The sequence below is a fragment of the Tribolium castaneum genome, chromosome 4 (genome assembly GCF_031307605.1).
Source record: "Tribolium castaneum strain GA2 chromosome 4, icTriCast1.1, whole genome shotgun sequence".
NCBI lineage: Eukaryota > Metazoa > Arthropoda > Insecta > Coleoptera > Tenebrionidae > Tribolium > Tribolium castaneum.
Genome location: NC_087397.1, coordinates 22,774,009 through 22,794,623, shown reverse-complemented (window position 1 = coordinate 22,794,623; position 20,615 = coordinate 22,774,009). Strand labels below are relative to the sequence as shown.

At 32.1% G+C, this 20,615-nt stretch overlaps 1 protein-coding gene and 1 long non-coding RNA gene across 3 annotated transcripts in view; both read left to right on the top strand.

The window, feature by feature from the left end:
- Cln7 overlaps positions 1-20,615 on the top strand; it is a 47,212-nt gene that overhangs the window by 25,042 nt on the left and 1,555 nt on the right. The window contains exons 2-4 of the mRNA XM_064356409.1: positions 12,466-12,668; positions 12,719-12,962; positions 19,235-20,187. Of these exons, the coding sequence (XP_064212479.1) occupies positions 12,466-12,668; positions 12,719-12,962; positions 19,235-20,187 (1,400 nt within the window). The remainder of the gene's footprint in view (positions 1-12,465; positions 12,669-12,718; positions 12,963-19,234; positions 20,188-20,615) is intronic.
- Positions 8,271-10,842, top strand: LOC135265983 (uncharacterized). Of its 2 annotated transcripts, XR_010333896.1 has the most exons (6): positions 8,271-8,285; positions 8,426-9,722; positions 9,789-9,933; positions 10,001-10,059; positions 10,113-10,611; positions 10,664-10,842. It is a non-coding gene; the product is annotated as an uncharacterized LOC135265983 (long non-coding RNA). The 2 variants fall into 2 exon arrangements; XR_010333895.1 differs by having other exon boundaries at positions 8,426-9,933.

The following is a 20,615-nucleotide window of genomic DNA, read 5'->3' as shown; positions in this document are numbered from 1 at the left end:
ATTTATTGATGAAGGAGGACCATCAAACTGATCTTCGTCAAAACTGTTATAATAATGTTGTAAACATGGTAGATTCAGCTTTATATCATGATCTTGTTGATATGTTTCCGGTAATTTATGAAATATATCCATCAACTGGCACGGTCCTAATTTCAGTAGTTCCAGTTTCATTAGTAATCGAATATCGCTTATGGTTTTTTCAAAATGCAGCACTTTTTTTATAACAGGTTCTACACTCGTTGCCATCTTAAATGGAACTAAATTAGACGTTAAATAATTATATCGTATATATATTTCTTATTTATTAGGTAATATCTTTCATTTCAATCCAACTATTCTGATTATCTGGTAAACCTAACCATTTCACAAATAATTTAGTTCCTTTACGTCGAATCACTTTCTCAACTAAATAGACGTCAGGATATTGAGTTTTTGATAATTCCCAAATATAAAAAGCTCCTTTGATTGGTTGACCTTCTTTATCTTCTAGCAGAAATGTTACAGGATTGGTTAGATTAATCTTACTGATTTTAAAAATTTCCGTTGACCAATTGGGTGTATATCCTTTTTCAAATAACATCTTTTCTTTGCTAATTCTTACGAAATCTCCGACTTTAAATTTTTTTCTGTTTTTATCAACAATCTTTAGATGATCATATGCTGTTATGTCTCCTTGATTCGAAGCGTTTATCTCTGTGGGTTTCCTTCCTGTTGTTCGATGTATTGTAGTATTATAATTTTTGGTTATCTCTTGCAATTTATTTATCCATTTATGTGTCGCAAATAACGTAAAATATCGATAAATTTTGGATTTTAAAGTACGTATAACTCGTTCAGCAATTGCTGCTTTTTTAACGCTGTACGTACTATAGTGATTAATATTATAACGTCTCATCAAATCCTGAAAAGTGGTATTATAAAATTCCTTTCCTTGATCTGACTGTAAATTCTTTGGTATTCGTTCTTTTTCATTCTTCAGTATTGATTCCATAGCTCTGCTAACCTCATTAGCTGATTTCGATTTCAGTGGTCTGGTCCATAAAAATTTAGAAAAACAGTCGATTACGACTAAAATATATTTAAATCCATTATTATGATAAGATAAATTTTGCATTTCTGCTAAATCTACTTGCCATAAATCATCCAATCCTTTAATTATAGTACGTCTTCGTTTAAAATTCCTGCGTGCAGGTTTAAATATCTCGTTTACCAATTTTTGCTTTACATCACTAACTTGCTTTAGTCGAACCATTGCTTATTTACGGTACACTTCTCTACAATTTCCATGACGATCTGACATTTGACCTGGAGGACACTTGTTTTTATTATGAGGCATGGGTTCTATCTTTCACTATTTTCATATGAATCTGTTACTTTCCTTTTCTTTGATATAGGTACATTTTCAAGTTGATCTGTATCACCTGCTTTAGAACGTTTGGAAATGGTTTCTGGTTTTATCTTAATACTATCGATTCCTTCAAAGCGTTCTTCAAGTTTTTTTATTCGTCTGGTTATCTCATTTGAATTATTCATAAATTTTTTCCACTTGTTATCGATTTCATAATTTATACTTAAATGTTTGTTATGCAATTCTGATTCAATCGTGTGAGGAATTGTAGCAATTATATTATCAATTTTTTCATCAAGTATTTTGTACTTAACATTCATGGTTAAGTTTAACTGATTAAATTTATCCATCCATATAGCATCTGCTTTATGAACATTATTATTTAAATCCGTTAAAGCAGCTATTACTCCTTCCATCTTTTGGTATATTTGTTTACTTACTAAATCAATATATACCTTATTCGCACAATCTTTGTCTTCTGTTGGATCATTAATGTTACAGATTCTATGATGTTTTAAATCAAGGTCACCATCAGCAGTGAAAACAAAAGGTGATGGTGTAGATTTAAAAAATGCACTTGATGCTGATAACACTTTACGTCCGAATAGATCAATGGGCATTTCAACACTGAGGATTAACCAGAAAAAAACTTAAGCCTAATATATTACACCACATTCCTTTAATTCTTCTTCTATTGATAAAATTTCATTCAGATGGGAATTGTTACCCGCTTTTGTCGCTGCATGTAATAATGCTAGACGTGACACTAATTCATTTATGTCATCCCAGTAAACATATTCTACACGTTTATTAGTGAATAATCCTTCACCAATAAACGGAGATTTAGGAAATGAAGTAAACATTGGTTGCACAATTTGAGTATATTTTACACCTCTATGACCTTTTAGTTGTTTTGTGGGATCATTATTTTTTCTATGTGTATTAGAAATTTCAAGTATTTTTTTGTATGCTGACCGATCCTCTTTTGTAATTTGAGTGTATTTATCTTCAGGGTTTTTAAAAAATATTAGTCTGTATAAACCAGGAGTACCAGGAAATGATTCATTATCTAAAATTAAATCACCATTTTGACTGATTATTAATTCATGTTTACCCATAAATAGTTTATTCTCTTTTGAATTATATCTAGGACCAAATGTCTGATCACTGGTTTTCTCTAAAACTGCTTCTATTGCATTTCTCGCAACTGGAGGATATTGTTCTAAAAATTCATCTAAAATATGTCTGCTATTAATTAAATCATCCATAGTGTCAGATTTGGTTTCTTCATCTTCTTCTTTTATTTCTGGTAATGACTCATATATTTCTTCTGGTTGTCGCAGTGATGTACTAGGTTCATATGTTTCTTCAACTGGTAGTTCAAGTTCTTGTTTAATCTTTTCTTTTTTTGGTAGTTTAAGAAATTGTTTCCTTTGCTTTTGAATATGATGTTTTGGTCTTTTGTGTTGTTTTTGTTGTTGTTGCTGTGGTGGTGGAGATTGCTTCTCCAATTTTATTGAAATTTCTTCTAAAGGATTTATAACAGGCTGAAAAAGCTTTTTAATTGACTCATCCGCTTCACTGCTGTTTAACTTTATGGCTTTATACTTCTTTCGAATTGAATCAGCTGCTTTTAATATATGTCTTTTAAGGTTTTGATCTGGTTTGGTACCCATCATTACCGCTTAATGTTATAAACTAACCGAACAAATCAGAATTATTGTTTATATAACTTCTTATTCGACTGCTATTATAACGGGTCTCAAACTGATATTAACCGATCTCAAACCGATCAGGAACTGCTTTTTAACAGACATTAACCGGTCTGAAACCGATATTAACCGGTCTCTATCCGATAATAACCGCTCTGGAACCGGTATTAACCAATATCACACCGATACTAACCGGTCTGAGACCGATATTAACCGGTCTCTAACCGGTATCTAACCGATACTAACCGCTTTGGAACCGGTATTAACCGATATCGCACCGATACTAACCGCTGTGAAACTGATATTAACCGGTCTGGAAACGTTCTCAAATAGATATCACTCTACACTTGAATAAAATGATCAAACCCTTTTCTATATCGACCCTTATTTAATTCATTATCTTTACATATAACCAAAAAACCATATTGGTTTTTCCAACATTCCTGACATATTTCACAGAATTGTTCGAATTTCATATCAGCACCAACATGATCTTCATATACATGTTTTAAATTTAACAGATCTTGTTTTAATATTACCAATAAATTTGCATTATCTCGAATTAAATGTTTCGGTATTTTTGTATATGTTTGACAGAGATAGAAACTATCAATATTTTTATGCCGGCCCATGCAAAAGTAATCCCTTATCTTAGCTTGATTACACATTATGACATCATCAAATATAAAAATAGAGTTATTTTTTGCATCTTTTGGATCTAGCACGTCTTCATTATGTTCATACTGGTTATATTCCATTCCTTTAATTTTTTGTAGCACATCACTAAGCAGTTTATACTTCGGTTGATATAATGATTTACAATAAATATATATGTTTTCAAATTTCAATCCGTTGGGATCAAACAATAAAGACAATAATATGTTAGTTTTTCCTCCACCAGAAGGTCCACAAATTATACAACGTATTGATTCGGGTAAAAGTGTACCATGTCGATGAGACATTTTATGTTTATTATCAACATTATTATAATCATGATTTATGATAGGTAATTGTAATTTTTGCTTTAACACTTTCATTTTCATACTAAATTAAAAACATTTATAAGAAGGTTTATATAGGGAAAAAAGTTCAGTTAAATGTTGTCTTTCAAAGGGGAAGGACTATTAAATACTGCAATCAATAAATTACCTTTTGAATTACATTTACCAGGATATCAATATTGCGGACCTGGTACAAAACTTAAGAAACGGTTAGAACGAGGTGATCCTGGAATAAACAAGCTTGACAGCTTTTGTAAAACGCACGATATAGCTTACGCTAATTCCAACGATTTAAAAGATAGACATCAAGCGGATCGAATTTTAGAAGATAGTGCATGGTCACGTGTTAAGTCTAAAGACGCTTCATTTGGTGAAAAAGCAAGTGCCTGGTTTGTAACTAACGCAATGAAAGTCAAAAGGAAATTAGGTATGGGAATCCAAAGGAAAAAATCGAAAAGGAAGACAAAGAAATCTAGAAAGAGGACACAGAAAAAACAACAACCTTTTCATAAAGCTCTTTTATCAAATTTAGAAAATAAGGGATATGATAATATAAAATCTGCATTATCAGCTGCTCGTATAGCAGTTAGAAAATCTGGAGGTCGTAAGCGTATAAAAATTCCTCGTATTATACCTATAAAAACAGGAGGATTTTTACCATTGTTACCATTAATTTTTGGAGGACTTAGTGCCTTAGGGGCTATGGGCGGAGGTGCTGCTGCTATAACTAAAGCTGTAAATGATGCTAAAGCAGCGAAACAGAAATTAGATGAGAATAAACGTCATAATAAAGTACTGGAAGATATCGCTATCGGGAAGGCGGGAAGTGGTTTATATCTTCGAAAGCAACCACGAGGTTATGGATTGTATTTACGTAAATTTCCAAAAAACTACCAATAAAACTGCCTAATAGGGCACTAACTGATAATGATTTAAGAAGATATGCTAAATTATTAAAACTACCCAAATTTAAAGGCGTTTTTATGAGAGATGAATTAATTCATATGAAACCTGATAAGACAGAATGTGCTATCATTAATTTGGACTCTAAAAAAGGATCCGGAACTCATTGGGTTTGTTATAGAAAAACAAATAAACAGGTTGATTATTTTGATAGTTATGGAAATCTAAAGCCACCTCTAGAATTAGTACGATACTTAGGAAATTGTAATATTTACTTTAATCATGATCGTTATCAATTTTTATCATATAATTGCGGACATTTATGTTTGATGTTTTTACATAATAAAAGATGAGATAATCATGTATTTTATTCAGTCATGTATAAGACATTCTCCCTAACAGGTGTTGAAAGTACGCTGTCTGAACACTATGAGCCACCCATTGACCTTGAAGAAAATTCGAATTATTCTATAGCTTTAATCGGTTTTTATACTAACAATAATATACCAAATATAGAAGAGGGTACAAATAAATTTTATTATTTTGCTCCGAACACTACTGAAGAAAAAGTGATAACATTTCCGAAAGGTGCTTATGAAATAGCTGCTATAGAAAAATATATACAAATTATTCTTAGTGGACGATCTGCAACTGATGCTCAAAAACAGAATACATTTTCATTGAAGGCTAACGAAAACACATTAAAGTGTGAGATATTTAGTATTTACGACATTAATTTCGCTCACGAAGATAGTATTGGTAAATTGTTAGGTTTTTCTAAAAGGAAACTTAAAGCAAGACAATTACATGAAAGTGATTTACCTGTTAACATAATTAAGGTTAATACAATACGTATCGAGTGTAATATTGTAAGAGGTTCTTTCTACAAAAACAAAGAATCTCATACTCTTTATGAAACTGCTTTAAGTGTTAGTCCAGCCGAACAGATTTTTGTGGAACCATTAAATCCTATTTATTTACCTATCATTAATAGATCCAATATACCTAACCTAACTATTGATATTGTTGATCAAGACCATTGTCCTATAGATTTTAACGGTCAAACAATCAATATTCGTCTTGCTCTGAAAAAAGAAGCATAAACATGGGTTTAGTGTTTCAAAATCAATATAAAAAATCATACAATCCATCAAATTATCAGTCAGTATCTTGTCATCAGTCGACATTATCACATCAGAGCGTGCAGATTCTTAAATCGTTAGGATATAATGTCCGCCAGCAAACTTCAGGTTTACAGTTCACCGGAAATAGACGACAGCATAAGTAAAGAGGAAGAACATACATATAGTCCGCAAGTAAGATCTTTCGATAACAATGATGAAATCGAAATTATAATTAATCAGAGAGATATTTGGATTTCTCTCTTTGAATCATTTATACAAGTGGACGGTGAGTTCATACCAGATCCGGTACCGGAAACTGGCGGTGGAAATGTAACCTTGACTAATAATGCAGCAGCATATTTATTTGAGAATGTAAGCTATGAATTGAATAATGTTGAGTTAGATAGTGTACGTGAAGTCGGAACAGTATCTACAATCAAAACTTTTCTATGTTATGGCAAAGATGAAGTAAGAGCATTAACTCTCGCTGGATGGAATGATCAAGAAAGTCAACAACTGAAGACATTTAATGAAACTGATAATACGTTTTCATTTAGAATCCCTTTATCTTATCTGTTAAATTTACCATTTGATTATCATCGGATAGTTAGCGGTCATCAAAAACTTCGATTAATACGAAGTCGTAACGATGCTAATTGTTTCATTTCTACCGGAACGAGAAAAGCGACACTTAAGATTAACAATATTGAATTAAAAGCAAAACATGTTTACCCAAATGATGAAATTAAATTAACTATATTAGAAGGGATCAACAAAGATCGTGTTATATCGTTACCGTTCAGAAAATGGGAAATTCATGAACTTCCATCAGTTCGACAAACTAATAACGACATCTGGAGAGTTAAAACATCTACTCAATTAGAAAGACCAAGATTTATTATCGTTTGCTTTCAAACAAACCGAAAAAATAATCCAAAGTCTGATGTTACTCTATTTGATCATTGTGATGTAAGAAGCGTACGTTTATGGTTGAATTCAAATGTTTATCCATATGAAACATGGAAACTACAATTTGCTAAAAATAAATATTTAGAAGCATATCAAGCTTACGTTGATTTTTATAAGGAATTTAATGGAAAAGATCGTGCTGAACCTATATTAAGCTATACAGATTATACAAAAAGACCGATATTTGTATTAGACTGTTCCAAGCAAAACGAAGCAATTCGAAGTTCCACCATTGATATCAGCTTAGAATTTGAAAGCGATAATAATTTCCCAGCCGATACAAGAGCTTATTGTATTATCATTCATGATAGAATAATGCAGTACTATCCGTTAACAGGAATAATTAGACAACTGATATAAGGATGAAAAAAAGTGTTACTATAAGTGATAGTGCTCCGGAAGTACATAATCTAATAGTTTGGTCATATGCTTATCAAGATGCTAGAAAAGGAAACTATTGGATACAATGCGCTGCAGACAGAGAAAGGTTTAAGTTTAGAATTAATCAAATGAAAAATATTTTAAAGGAGATCTTAAATTCTGCTCATCGTGAACAAATTTTTCAGTCTAGATTTAAGTGTTCAACATGAAGGTAGTAGTGATTGATGTTCAAGGATTTTATATACCTGAATTCATCGTTAAAGAATTAACAATATTTGATGGACATCGAACTGGTCACTATTTGTTTAAATCACCGGTGCCGTTTCGTCAACTAAGTGCAGATGTAAAAAAACAAGTGAAATATTTAGAATTAAATCATCATCTATTACGTTACAACAGTGGAAATATCGACTATGAAAATATTTATAACATACTAGAAGAAAATATTATCGATGATGTTATCGATATTATTTACGTAAAAGGAAGCGTTAAAGAGGATTTTTTAAGACAATTTTTCGATTCAAAGGACTTTTACCCTAGGATCATCAATTTGGAGGAAGCAAACTCTTGTCCAAAATTGCAACCACAACTTCCGTTATGTATGCATCATTACTTAAAAACTAAAATATGTATCTGTAGTCTTAATAATGTACGGTTTATTTATAATTATGTAATTCAGAATTTACCGAAATAAACGTTTAAAGTTTTAATCTCGTTTCCTTCTCCTACTTCATTAACCTGCCCTCTCCACTCTAGTTAAGATTACAAAAAGTATAAAGGGATCAACTTTTAGTGTGTGAAATAATTTTTATTGAAATATCAACAGTCAACACAACCATCATGTCTAGTAAGTAGAAATAATTTTTACATTATTTTATTTTAAATTTTTTCCGAATCAATTGTTTGAAATTTAATTACAACACTTCATCATCAGTCTTAATAAATTAATGTAATCTATTTATTAAATTTCTCTTTCTTTTGTTACAGAACATCCCGCAGGTTACTATGGGGACTATAACCCAGATTTGGTTGTTAACCACGCTGGGTTAACCGAAGAGGAGGTGGACCACCTCCTCACCCAAATTCCCGCGGGCACCTTCGAGTGGGTTTCCCTTATTAACATCTATCTGCGACTGGAACCGCCCCCATCCCTTGGAGGTTATTTTGATATTTTTACCGTGGGGCGCTTGACCGCCGCGATAGACACCGATGAGGAGCGGGGTATAATTGACATTTGGGTATGGGTACATTAAACCTCATACATGTTGGATCGTTTTATGATGTTCATAGCGTTTTTTATGATGTTCATAGCGTTAGGTTTGGCTTAAAAACTGCAATTAAAAATTTATTTAGGTGTATGACTTTTTTAGTTTAAGTATGTAGTTTGTTTTATGTATAATAAAAAATAATATTCATTCTGATTATTTTTGTGATCTTATTTCCTGTCTAACGTTTTTTTCTTGTAAATTTATGAATCAAAAATTTTATAAATATCCAGTTGTATTTGATTATTAATTTATCGTTACAATCATTTTCCCCAAAAAATTTATATCCAATAGTTTACAAACAATATATACATTTCTAATAGTTAAAACACATTTATACATCTTTTATAAAAAAAGTGGATTTGTTTAATTGAAATAGGTAAAAATTCATATCCAAAACCTTAATTAATTACTGGGCGGTTAACATTTTTTACCAAAAGATTTTGAAGAATTTACAACAATTTATCATAAACCCTCAACAGATGATATAGTAATTATTGTAAAAGCTGAAGTTTATATTTTTTTCATTATCTACTTTTAGATTTAAAACTAATTATCCGAAATCTATAAGCGAAGAATTTAAAATATCAAGTCCAATTTCGGCAGCGATAACAACTTACTCAGGTGGTATTTATCTTTTTCTCAGAGATAATACATATATTACATTATCTAGTTGCATCTCTGGATATAATGTTCCTGGTTTAACAAACGAATTATTTGAAGGTGTTCCTAATAAAATAACAAGGACATTTAGATATTTAAACGGAAAGCTGTACTTTTTTAATGAAAATAATTACTTTGAATATGATGAGTTTACTAAGAGTGTCATACAAGCGGGACCTAAAACTTTATCTATATTTAACATTAATTGTCCGCGAGAACCCATCTTAATTCAATTGAAAAAATTATCTTTTAAAAAGATTATTACACACAATGCAGTCCTGGTTGAAAATTTAACAGATTATACTCGTGAAGAAGATAGTTGGTGTAGTTGGTGTATTCATCAGTGTTTGTTTACAGTAAGTTTATATTACAACTTAATAAAACGTTCTTTCTAAACATCTAATTTAAACATCTAATTTCAGCTTCAGACCTACAAAAGTTGTGCCAAAAAGACGCATCGTAAGTTTATCGAAAATATTGACTTCGGCACAAGTTCTTCATCCACAAATTCTTCCGATTCAGACTACTGAATTCTTCTCTAAAACCAACATAAATAATCTTTTTTTGGTAAATTCTTTAATTTTTTAAATTTGTTTACCACATTTGATTGCTAAAAATGTGTTTAATTTTTTAGGAAAATTTTTATCAAATTTTTATCAAACAAAAAGTGCGTCACAAAATTCCTACGATAAGGTAAACCACAAAATTAGTATTAAATCATATTTTATTTCATTTTTATTTTTTAGGAAAGCGTGTTATCTGTTAACCGCAAAAATTGATTATAAAAGTTCCGTTTTTTACACATTTCACCAGTTTTATTAAAACTATCTTTGTGAGAAGTTGTATGTGCTCCGCTGTGTATTTTTGCATTTAAATTTCAAAGGATTCTGTAATGGCTGATCAACTATTAAATCTGAATAAAATTGCTGCCTGTGAATATACTGATACATATGTCAGTGCCAACGATTTGGAAGTGAACAAGAAATATAAAATCATCAATTTAACCAAGGCAAACACACAACATGGGGTTATGATGGTAGCATATCTGGACAACGTCGGTAAAGTTTTTTTACCTAAACGACTAACAGCAGTTATGAATGATACCATAATTACGACACTAATGGAAGGACTCGGATCTTATTTGATTTATATGGGACGTAAGCAAGCTAATGGAAATCAGGAACATGATGCCCACATTTTTAATTTCGAACGTATTGTTCACGAAGATTAATGTAAAATTTTTTGGTAAGTGTCATGTTCACCTCTATTTAAAAAACTAATTTATGATTTTTTTCAGGTTTCCAAAATAGACAGCACTATCCACTCTACCTACCTGAGGTTCGACTCCCCATGGAAGGAACAACAACAACAACAACTTTTTTTGCATTATATTTTAAACAAATAACAAAATAAACTTGGTGCGCAACAGACAAGTTAGGCAAACAACATTACAAAAATAAAAAACTACATATACTAGGTTTTTTTTCCTTATCGATAAAATAATGACTTTCCTTTATTAGTTATTAGTGACAAGCGCGATGATTTTCTGATATTTTGCTTAACTCAATACAGCATGTATTGTATATATACTTCATGTATTCACAATTGCACATTTCAAAAATCATATATTCAAAATTTCACAACCCCAAAAACCAAAAATTTCACAACCCCAAAAAGCTACTACTACTACTACTACTACTTGTTTTCTTGGTTGCATATTCGCAAACGGGCGGGGGGTGTGTTTAAAAAAAAAAATGGAGGCCAGCGCCATCTTTGATTGACGGCTGCGCTGACGGCAGCGCCATCTAGCGAAAAGTTTGCAGACCGTGGCGCCATCTAACGTGAGAATTTAGGCGGAATTTGTGACGACATCGGCGCTACCAACATTACACCCAATATTAATTTTTAAATAAATTAAAATTTTGGCGCCATTTTTTTTAACAAACAAACATGGCCGACTAATTTCAAATATTAATTTTGAAATAATTTAAATTTGGCGCCAATTTACCATTAAACAAAAATGACCGCCGCCGACTTTCAAACTTCCAAGATGGCGACGATTATTATTATTATTATTATTATTATACTACATAAATATATTTGCATCATCACAAATGGCGTCAGTCGGCCGCAGGCCGGCTGACCAGCTGGTCGCAGGCCAGCGAGCTGCGATTACGCGCTTGCGTCTGCGGCTGACTGACACAATTTTCACACATGCGCAGTAGAGGGAGGTGGAGGTGGTTTTTGAACCGGCTATCTCTATTGACACAATTTTCACACATGCGCAGTAGAGGGAGGTGGAGGTGGTTTTTGAACCGGCTATCTCTATCTACTACTCAGCAAGGCTTAAAATTGCTTTAAATTTGTTAAAAATAATCTGACGTTTCGTACTGAGAAATGCCAAACAGTTGTCAAAACTTCCTTACACAGGAGAAAAACCGTAAATTTTGACAGTGTCGAAGAATAAAGCCCATTATGTCTAGGTAATTGTTTTTTTTTATTTTATTAATTTTCTTTTTTTGTTTTTTTTTAATTTTTATTAGAAAGATAAAGATGTGTACTATTTAAAACTGAACAAAAATGTCGGTTGTTGTTTTGTAAATGATGTGGAAAGTAATTCTTAATTTGTAGATCAACTTTTGTGTTTTGTTACGGAAGGAATATTTAAAATATGTAGTAGCTATTTATAATAATGAAACACGGTCATAAACTGTTAGAACCTTTGATCCTTTTGATACTTTGATACTAAATCGGTTTATAGATATTTTTATTTATTATTTAGAACACTTTCTACCAGTGAAACTTGTTACATTTGTAGACTAGACAAACATAATCTTAGGGTTATTTAAAAACTACTATTTTTTTTATCAATTTTACGTATTTTGTGTTACCTGTTTATTACATGTTGCTATCAAGAAGTATGGAATGCAGCTTTTTTTTACTGGCATTATTAAAGCCAATCTTAACTCAAAAACGAACAATAAATCTTAATTATTGAGTTACTGAGACTGGCTTTCTTTGAATTGAAAACACTGTATTGTTCAAATATTTTATTTGTAACTTGAAAAATTATTTCTAACACTGATTTTATGGTTCTAGATGAGGCATCTTGGTTTGAAAGAACAGCTAAGCTCATCCGCGAAAAATTTAAATCGAAGAACAAAGACTTTGAGGATGATCTAGAAACCGAACAAGAATATAAGGAACGATGGAGATCAATTTACATCATTTATTTCACAATGTTTTTAATTTCTCTGGGGTTTAGTATTATAGTCACTGGAGTATGGCCTTATTTGGACAAAGTAAGCTTTATTATCACTTAACTTTGTTAAATAATTACGAAAAATTTTAGCTAGACCCAACTGCCGGAAAAGAATTTATGGGTTACATCGTTGCAGCGAACCCTTTTGGCCAAATGCTCTTCTCTCCACTGGTCGGTTGGTGGAGCAATAGATTGGGTTCAATTCGTTTACCATTACTTTGTTCATTGGCACTTTTTACGACATCCAGTGCAATTTACTCATCGCTGGAATTGTTTAACGACTATAGGAAGCACTGGATGTTGTGGACCAGGTTTTTGGTGGGAGTTAGTTCAGGTATTGTAACTTATTTGCTTACAGTTAAATGGTCAATTTTACGTAAGTCATTTATTAGTGTAGTGAAAATCAGTTATAATTACAACGAACACTCGAACTTCAGAATTTGCTCGTTGACAATAACTGTACTAGCGCTATTTTTTGCACTTCCGTCAAATTTACTTTAAAAGAAATTGTCGAATTTTATCGAAAACAGTGTTATTTGTGTTTTTTTTGTACGAAATTTTTCAAGGTTACGAAAAATCATTAAATTAGGTAAAAATGATATTACATTTTCTTGTTTTCAAGCGTTTTAGTATGTGATGTTCAACAGAAATCAGTGTTGTATGAATGAATATATACTGCATTTTTCTGTTAATTGATGAAATGATAAACCAAACTGTTTTAAATGATTGATATTTCTGTTGTTGTCTATTTATATTTTTTTATACATGGTGATATGATTTTGTTTGAATTAAATCTAAATCTAAAAAACAATCAGAAAGGCAATTATTTCTCCAAAACTAATAAAAAGACGCAGAATTATTTTGAAAATGATTATTTTTTATTTCTTTGACCGATTAAGCGAAATTTTGAAATTGGAACGAAAAGTTACCTACTAACCGAGCTATGTAGTTATGAGTAAAATTTTTTTAATGTTTTTTATTTTTTCAATTATGTATTGTTTAAAGGAGAGATTAAATTTATCAAAATGCCATTTTTGATTATGAGTTATAACAAAAATTTGAACTTTTGGCAGTCAAATGGCGCAAGAATTTTTTCAATATCTTTAAACAAAGAGTCCGATATATATTTTTTTATAATTCATTGCACGGCGTGATGACGCCATTCAAGCCCAACTATGCAGTGGCGGCTCGTGAATTTTTTGATATGGGAGGCTAGCTATAAATTATGATACCTAGTAAGTAACTTACACCTACACGCACATTTCCACACCATCTTGTTTGTTATTAAAGTGGGTCGTTCGCCAGTAGCCATATTATCTTATGTTTTAACAAAACCAATTAAAAAATATAACAACAATGAAAAATTCTTATAAAATTAATGTTGGTCTTCTTGTCAGTTTTAAAAATTTTTTTAAATGTTTTTAATGTTTTATCTCCAGAAAATTTAGCACAAGCGCAATCCCGGTAGAGGCTAGCGGCCACCGGCTGGCTGTACTTCGCTAATCGAGATTAAAACCAGGATTTTCAAGGTTGCGCTTACATTGCTTACCGGAGGCTAAAAGCAAATAGCCGCCACCACAGCAGACGGACTGATGTTCAGCGCTGAGCGCTGATTTTCTCGGCATAAGTAGTATTATTGCAATCAAAAAATTTAAATATATATAACATTTTTAAATAATTATAAGGATAATAAAATTTAATTAATATTTATTTCATGTTTTTTATAGAAAATTAATATTGTAATATGTACTATTATATATAAAAACCGTAAAAATTTTTTTTTACAAAAATTGTGAGGGGGCTTAGCCTCTTTTGCCTCCTCTGACGAGCCGCCACTGCCCTACTGTACATCAGACAAGCGCCACCGATATTTTAGATCTGTATATTTATACTTGTGAACGAATGTAGAATACAGATCTGCGGATTAGGCTTGTTATCTTGTGTATTACTTATTAAAAACTATTTACTATGAATACAATTGCCCTACCAGTACGAACCTGAGTGTTCGAATAAAGAAAATAATAGTAAACTGTGAATAATACTAACAACCCAAAACATGGACGGAACAGTAATTTAAAATGATGCACATGTGGACAGTGCTGCTGCTGCAAAGAATATAAAATAATTGTGAAAAATATGGAATCCAATACTAATGGAGTGTTATACTAAAAAATTAAAATTTTTATATGGATAGCCAACAACAAAATAGGCGACCCATATTTTTTTATTTTAACCAATGCTCTACCGTTTTTGAGAAAAATAATTGAAAAGGTGAAAATTCCTGACCTGACGTCAGCAATGTTCCTTTTTAAATCAGCCAGTCACAGAACTAGAGATAGAAAACTTGGCAACAAAGATAGCTTAAAAGACTTACGTCTTTTCTTTATTTCTGCCACTGTTGTTTTACATGCGACTTCAGATGTGCTGCAGGAGCAGTCATTTTACCAAAACACAAACTCCTGCAAAATATTAGCACACAACACAGTCACAATCGACAACGCACGGTTTTGACATTTGTATTTGACGTTTACCAACCCAAACGTAGGTCGTAGCGTTAATTATATGCAGCGAAAGACTGACGAATCATTACATTAGTCGAGACATTGCTTACGTCAGAGCGCAAATTTTCTATTATTACTAAAAAAGTACCGATTTAAAAAAACTCAGACCGATATTACTAGACATCATTTTGTGTCTACTTTCAGAATCTACAATTTTCAAAAACTTTTACATTCGAGTATTCGGAAATAAAATTAACTAGACGCCCTCTGGTGATGACTTTTGAACTATGTCGAAAACAGTAACGAAATTTTCGTAATTGACATTTAATGAATTGATTAACAATTTTGCGTGTATAGTGTTAATTGTTTACATTAGAGAGAATCACTTTAAAAGTACGTGGTGGTAAATACTAGCGTTCACTTTGGTTCTGTGGTTTTTCGTGGTATAAAGTGTTTATTGTTGGAATTTGAAAGTGGATAAAAAGTGAAAAAGATTTAAATTTTCATTACAAAGTGTTATCAAACAGTTGTATAATTAAAGACTATAAGTAATGCTAATGAATCACAGCGAACATAAAGTTGGGCTCAAGAAACCAATAAATTAGTGAAGTTTGTGAATTTTAGGTTAGAATTTTTCCACTGATAAAATCATGAAATACTTCGATAAATCAACAAAACTACAATTAAGATTAACAACTGCTAATACACTTAAACGTAAATTATGCTAAAAGGTAGGCTTTTCAATGTCTTTGTAATAATGTTCCAATAAAGAAAATGACCCAAACAGTCATTCGTTATTCGTGTTTTCCTCGTCATCCTTAATTTGTCAACATAAGTTTCTTGCATCAAAGATACAATAATCATTTCGCATAGGCAATGTAATAATTGTGAAGCCCCAAAATCCGTTCAACGCTCAAAATATCCGAAAAAAATTTTCCCGCCATTTATGGTTACTGTTTTCGACCTAGCTCAGTGGCGCCCCCAACGGTAACTTTACTTCCGAATAACGCTCCATTGTATTACGAATCATTGCTCTATCGATAGTGTGGTAACAAACATTGCCACTCTCAACACAGCACGTCATCATATGTTGTTTTACGAAAAGGATGTTATTAAACGAGATATTTTGATGAAAACTAACAACAAAGTGTGACGGCATATAGCTTACAAACAATTTATACAGGGCTTTCATTTTAAAAGGACCCAGTCTCAATAACTTTTCATAATGAGCAAATCAATTTTCAAGCAAAAACTGGTCGAGGGGAAGTCCAAAACCAACATTAGTTACATTTTAGGTTTCATCCTTAATCACTAGCCACCCATACCTTCAAATTTTTTGTAGCACCCCCTACTTTTTCAAACATTTTCGGAAAGAGAAAAAAATTTCGTATCCAACTGTCAAAGAAAAAAAATTTTTTGTCGATTCGTTTTTCACTTAAAGGTGGTTAGATTTTTGAAATGTTTAATTGTAGTAGGCCATGATTTGAAGCCAATTTAATTTAAATAAAAAAATTGTCGATTAGAGAGGCGATGAAAGAGTTTGAAACCAATATTAGTAACTGTTTAGGTTTCATCCCTTAATCGCTAGCCACCCCTGCATTAAAATTTTAAACGGCACACCCTATTTTTTGAAACATTTTCAGAAAGGAAAAAATGAACGCATCTACTGTCAAAGAAAAAAAATTTCGATTCGTTTTTTAGTTAGGGGTGGTTTAATTTTTTGAAATTTATGGTCCTAGTAGCCTTTGATTTGAAGCCAATTTAATTTAAAATTAAACATGAATTTGTCAATTAGAGATGCAATGAGATAATTCGAAGTCAAGATAAAGTACGTTTTAGATTTCATCCCCTAATAAGCTCTATCAACCCTTAGTTTAAAATTTTAAATAGCACCCCCAACATTTTGAAATATTTTGGAAAGGGAATAAAAAGCTTATCTAACCGTAAAAACAATACATTTTCGATTCGTTTTTTGAGTTCAAAACCAACAAAATGTTTTAAAATTTGGTGGTATGTATTACAAATTTTAAAGTGATTAAGGGATGAAACCTAAAATGTGACCAATGTTGGTTTCAAACTGCCCCTTCGCGATTCTAATCGACTTGGTTCTGCTTGACAATAGATTTGCTCATTGTCAAAAGTTATTGAGACTGGCTGCTTTTGAAATGAAAGCACCGTGTATTGGATGAATTCCTGGATGGTTCAAGAAAAAAAAAACATTTTCCTGAAAATGATGATAATTATACCGGCTTAAAAACAAGTGGTGGAAGCAGATTGTGATTATTTTGATTACCTAAATAGCTACATATCGAGTTACTCACCATTATTTCATTTGTACGCATGAAAACATCTTTTTATAAATTCTTTCTATTAATAATTTTAGCCAAGCTTTATGTCTTTTCGGTGATTTGTCCCGACGTGGAAATAAATGAATTGACATTTGATTCTCGTTTTTCACTTCTAGTATTACAACCAACTACACAGCATTGAGTCATTGCTTCAAACTCACACCACTTGTGCATTAATATCGAAGTAAATCACTGTTTGCCTCCAAATCATTCGTCGGTTTTAACGAAACACAATTCGAATGTCGTAAGTCAGCGTATTGCAATCGCGCGGTGAACGCTGAACTTATGACTATGAGTTGGGCTTGATTGACATTACAGCAGTTTTACAAAATATTTACTTTTAAATCCCTCAGTCCAAATATTTCGATTTTAATTTGACAAATGTTCATGTTTTACTACACTCAATATATTAGATGAATAAAAAAATGTATTTTGGAAGTTGATTATTTCTCCTTTTTGTTACATAAATAAAAAGTAATTATACAACGTGTCTCAGCTAAGACTTTCGAGCTTAATATCTCCGTTATTTGTCAACGGATTGTTATGAAATTTAGAATGCACATATTTTAGGAGGTATGGTTTTTCAATTACGGGCAAAAAATGACCTCAAGTTAAAAATTGAAATTTTAAAACACATTTTTTTTTTATTTAAAATAAAGTCAAATTAGCGTTGGATCATTAAACCCCGAAAAATAAATGGCCACACAAAAAAATAACCAAACCGCTTGGCTGATCCAAGAAAAAAAATTAAATTTCGTTGTTCAAAACTTAATCCAAATTTCGATAGTATTTGGGCAGTCACCTTTTGAAACAATTGATAAAGCATTTCTATGTGGCATTTTGTGTACCACTGAAAAAAACTGTCAAAAGTGTGCGCGCTGTCAGAAAAGTAAAATTGTTTTAATTTGGTGAAATTACTTTAAAAACCAACAACAGTGGCTGAAATTTCTGTGTTGGTGAAAAAGGAATCAATATTCGCCTATGGAAAGTGTCGTTGGACTTTTTGTGAAATGTTATTTATGAAATTTAAAGTTCAAAGAATCGTCAATAATTTGAAGACACAGGAAGCGTACCTGAACTAAATCGAGTGAGGACAAAACACGTCACTGGAAACGATGCAATAGTTGGGGTTGTAATTCAAACTTTTGAAGAGAATCTAATCAGCAGTGTACGAAACATTTTCAAAGTCCTGAATGTTCAAGTGTTTAGAATTTTTCAGTTGTTGTTCAGTCTTTTAGTCCTTTTTTAAAGAATTAAAGCATCCACTACCAAAAGCAAGTCAAAAAAATTGTTTTTTAACTTTGTATGGGTGAGAGATAATTGTGAAATGTCCCTTGCGTGACAGTTACGTTTCTGCGAGTAGGATTGACCAAAATTCAATGGTAGTGCTCATTTGTCTCATAGAGATCTACGCTTTTGCATCTGTACCCACGTTTAACAGTTTGTTTCTCATTTTTCTCGCGAAACAGACGTCTTCCACGAACGAGTTTTTTCTGACAGCATTTTCCACTGACGATAATTTTTTTAATATAAGTCTTAAAAGGCTTAACATTTTAAAAAGGCATATAAAAATTACGTTTTTAAGACTTGAGTTGTTGCATTAATTGGATTTTAATCTGTATCTTCTAAAATATAGGCATTTTAATTTCATAAAAATCCGTTGACAAATATCTGAGATATTAGGCTCGAAAGTCTTAGCTGAGACACCCTGTATAACAATGTGTCGATTAATTAATTAATTATTATTTTACTTCCAGCTAATATAGCGGCTTGTCGCTCGTACCTTTCCGCAGCTACAAGAGTCTCCGAACGAACCACAGCCGTTTCAATGATATCCTTAGCCCAAGTATTGGGTTTCATTGTAGGTCCAGCAATCCAAGCTGCCGTTGTCCCATTAGGAGACGATGGATTTTGGATAATTCCAAACCGACTTAGACTGAACATGTACACAGCTTCCGGCTGGATAAATGTAATTTTTTCCCTATTCAACATGTACCTTTTCCTTCCACACGTATTCAAAGAACACAAAATCGCCGGCAGAGAAGCGATGCTAAAACAAGGCAAAGACAACGAACGAGATACGTGGAAACAACACCGCCCGAATTATTTTGCCACTTGGACTTTAATTGTTGCGTTTTTTGTCATCGTTTTCAACTTTATGCTACTTGAAACACTGGGAACACCAGTGACCATGGACCAATTTGCTTGGTCCAAAGCAGCATCGCTTAAATACATGGGGATTTTAATGTCAGTGGGCGCTATTTTGGCAATAGTTACGTTTGCCTCAATTTCACCTCTGTGTAAGAGATTTTCCGAAGTGAAAGTGATGATTTGGGGTGGGTTTTTGTTTATGGTTTTGGGCAGAGCGATTTATATTCCCTTTAATAATGACCCACCTCAAATGTACGATTCTGATTTGAAGCTGAATCTGACCCTCGTCTGTGATAAATTGCTCTTTAATCGAACTGTGTCGAATTATGAAACTATGTGGTCAATAAATTCAACGGATGAAACAACTGTTCGAAATTTGACTCTGAATTGTGGTGAAGATTTAGTTGGATGTCCTTCGAGTCAGGAATGGTGCACTTATACGCCTGCAATGACCCTCACTCAGTTTATTATTGGGTATTTCCTGACGGCTTTTGGTTATCCGATTGGGGTTACGCTGATTCAAACGATCTTCTCGAAGTTGCTAGGACCACGACCTCAGGTAATACACACAAAATGAAATAAAATTATCAAAACAGTCTCAAAGTATACAGGGTGGTCTGTCCCAGATCCTAGTTGAGCCTACCTTTACATAATACTTTTCTTTCCGAATATTTTCACACCTTTACCAGTCAGAATCTTAATTATTTTGCATAACTTCGTTTGGTAAAATTACCACAATAGATCGAAAACGGTATTATTTTTGTCTTTTTCGAAAGTTTAAGCATATTTTCTAAGATTTGTTTTACTCGATTTAGTTTTTATATTTCGAGAGCAATTTAATTTCTACAACAATAAATTGTAGGTAAAAGTAATGTTAGTTCTATCTTTTTAGCACTTCTTACACCCAAAATCGCAGTGTTTTTCTTAAGATTTTGGTAAAAGAGACTGAAAAATTACTAATTTGAATCCAAAATTATATTATTTTAC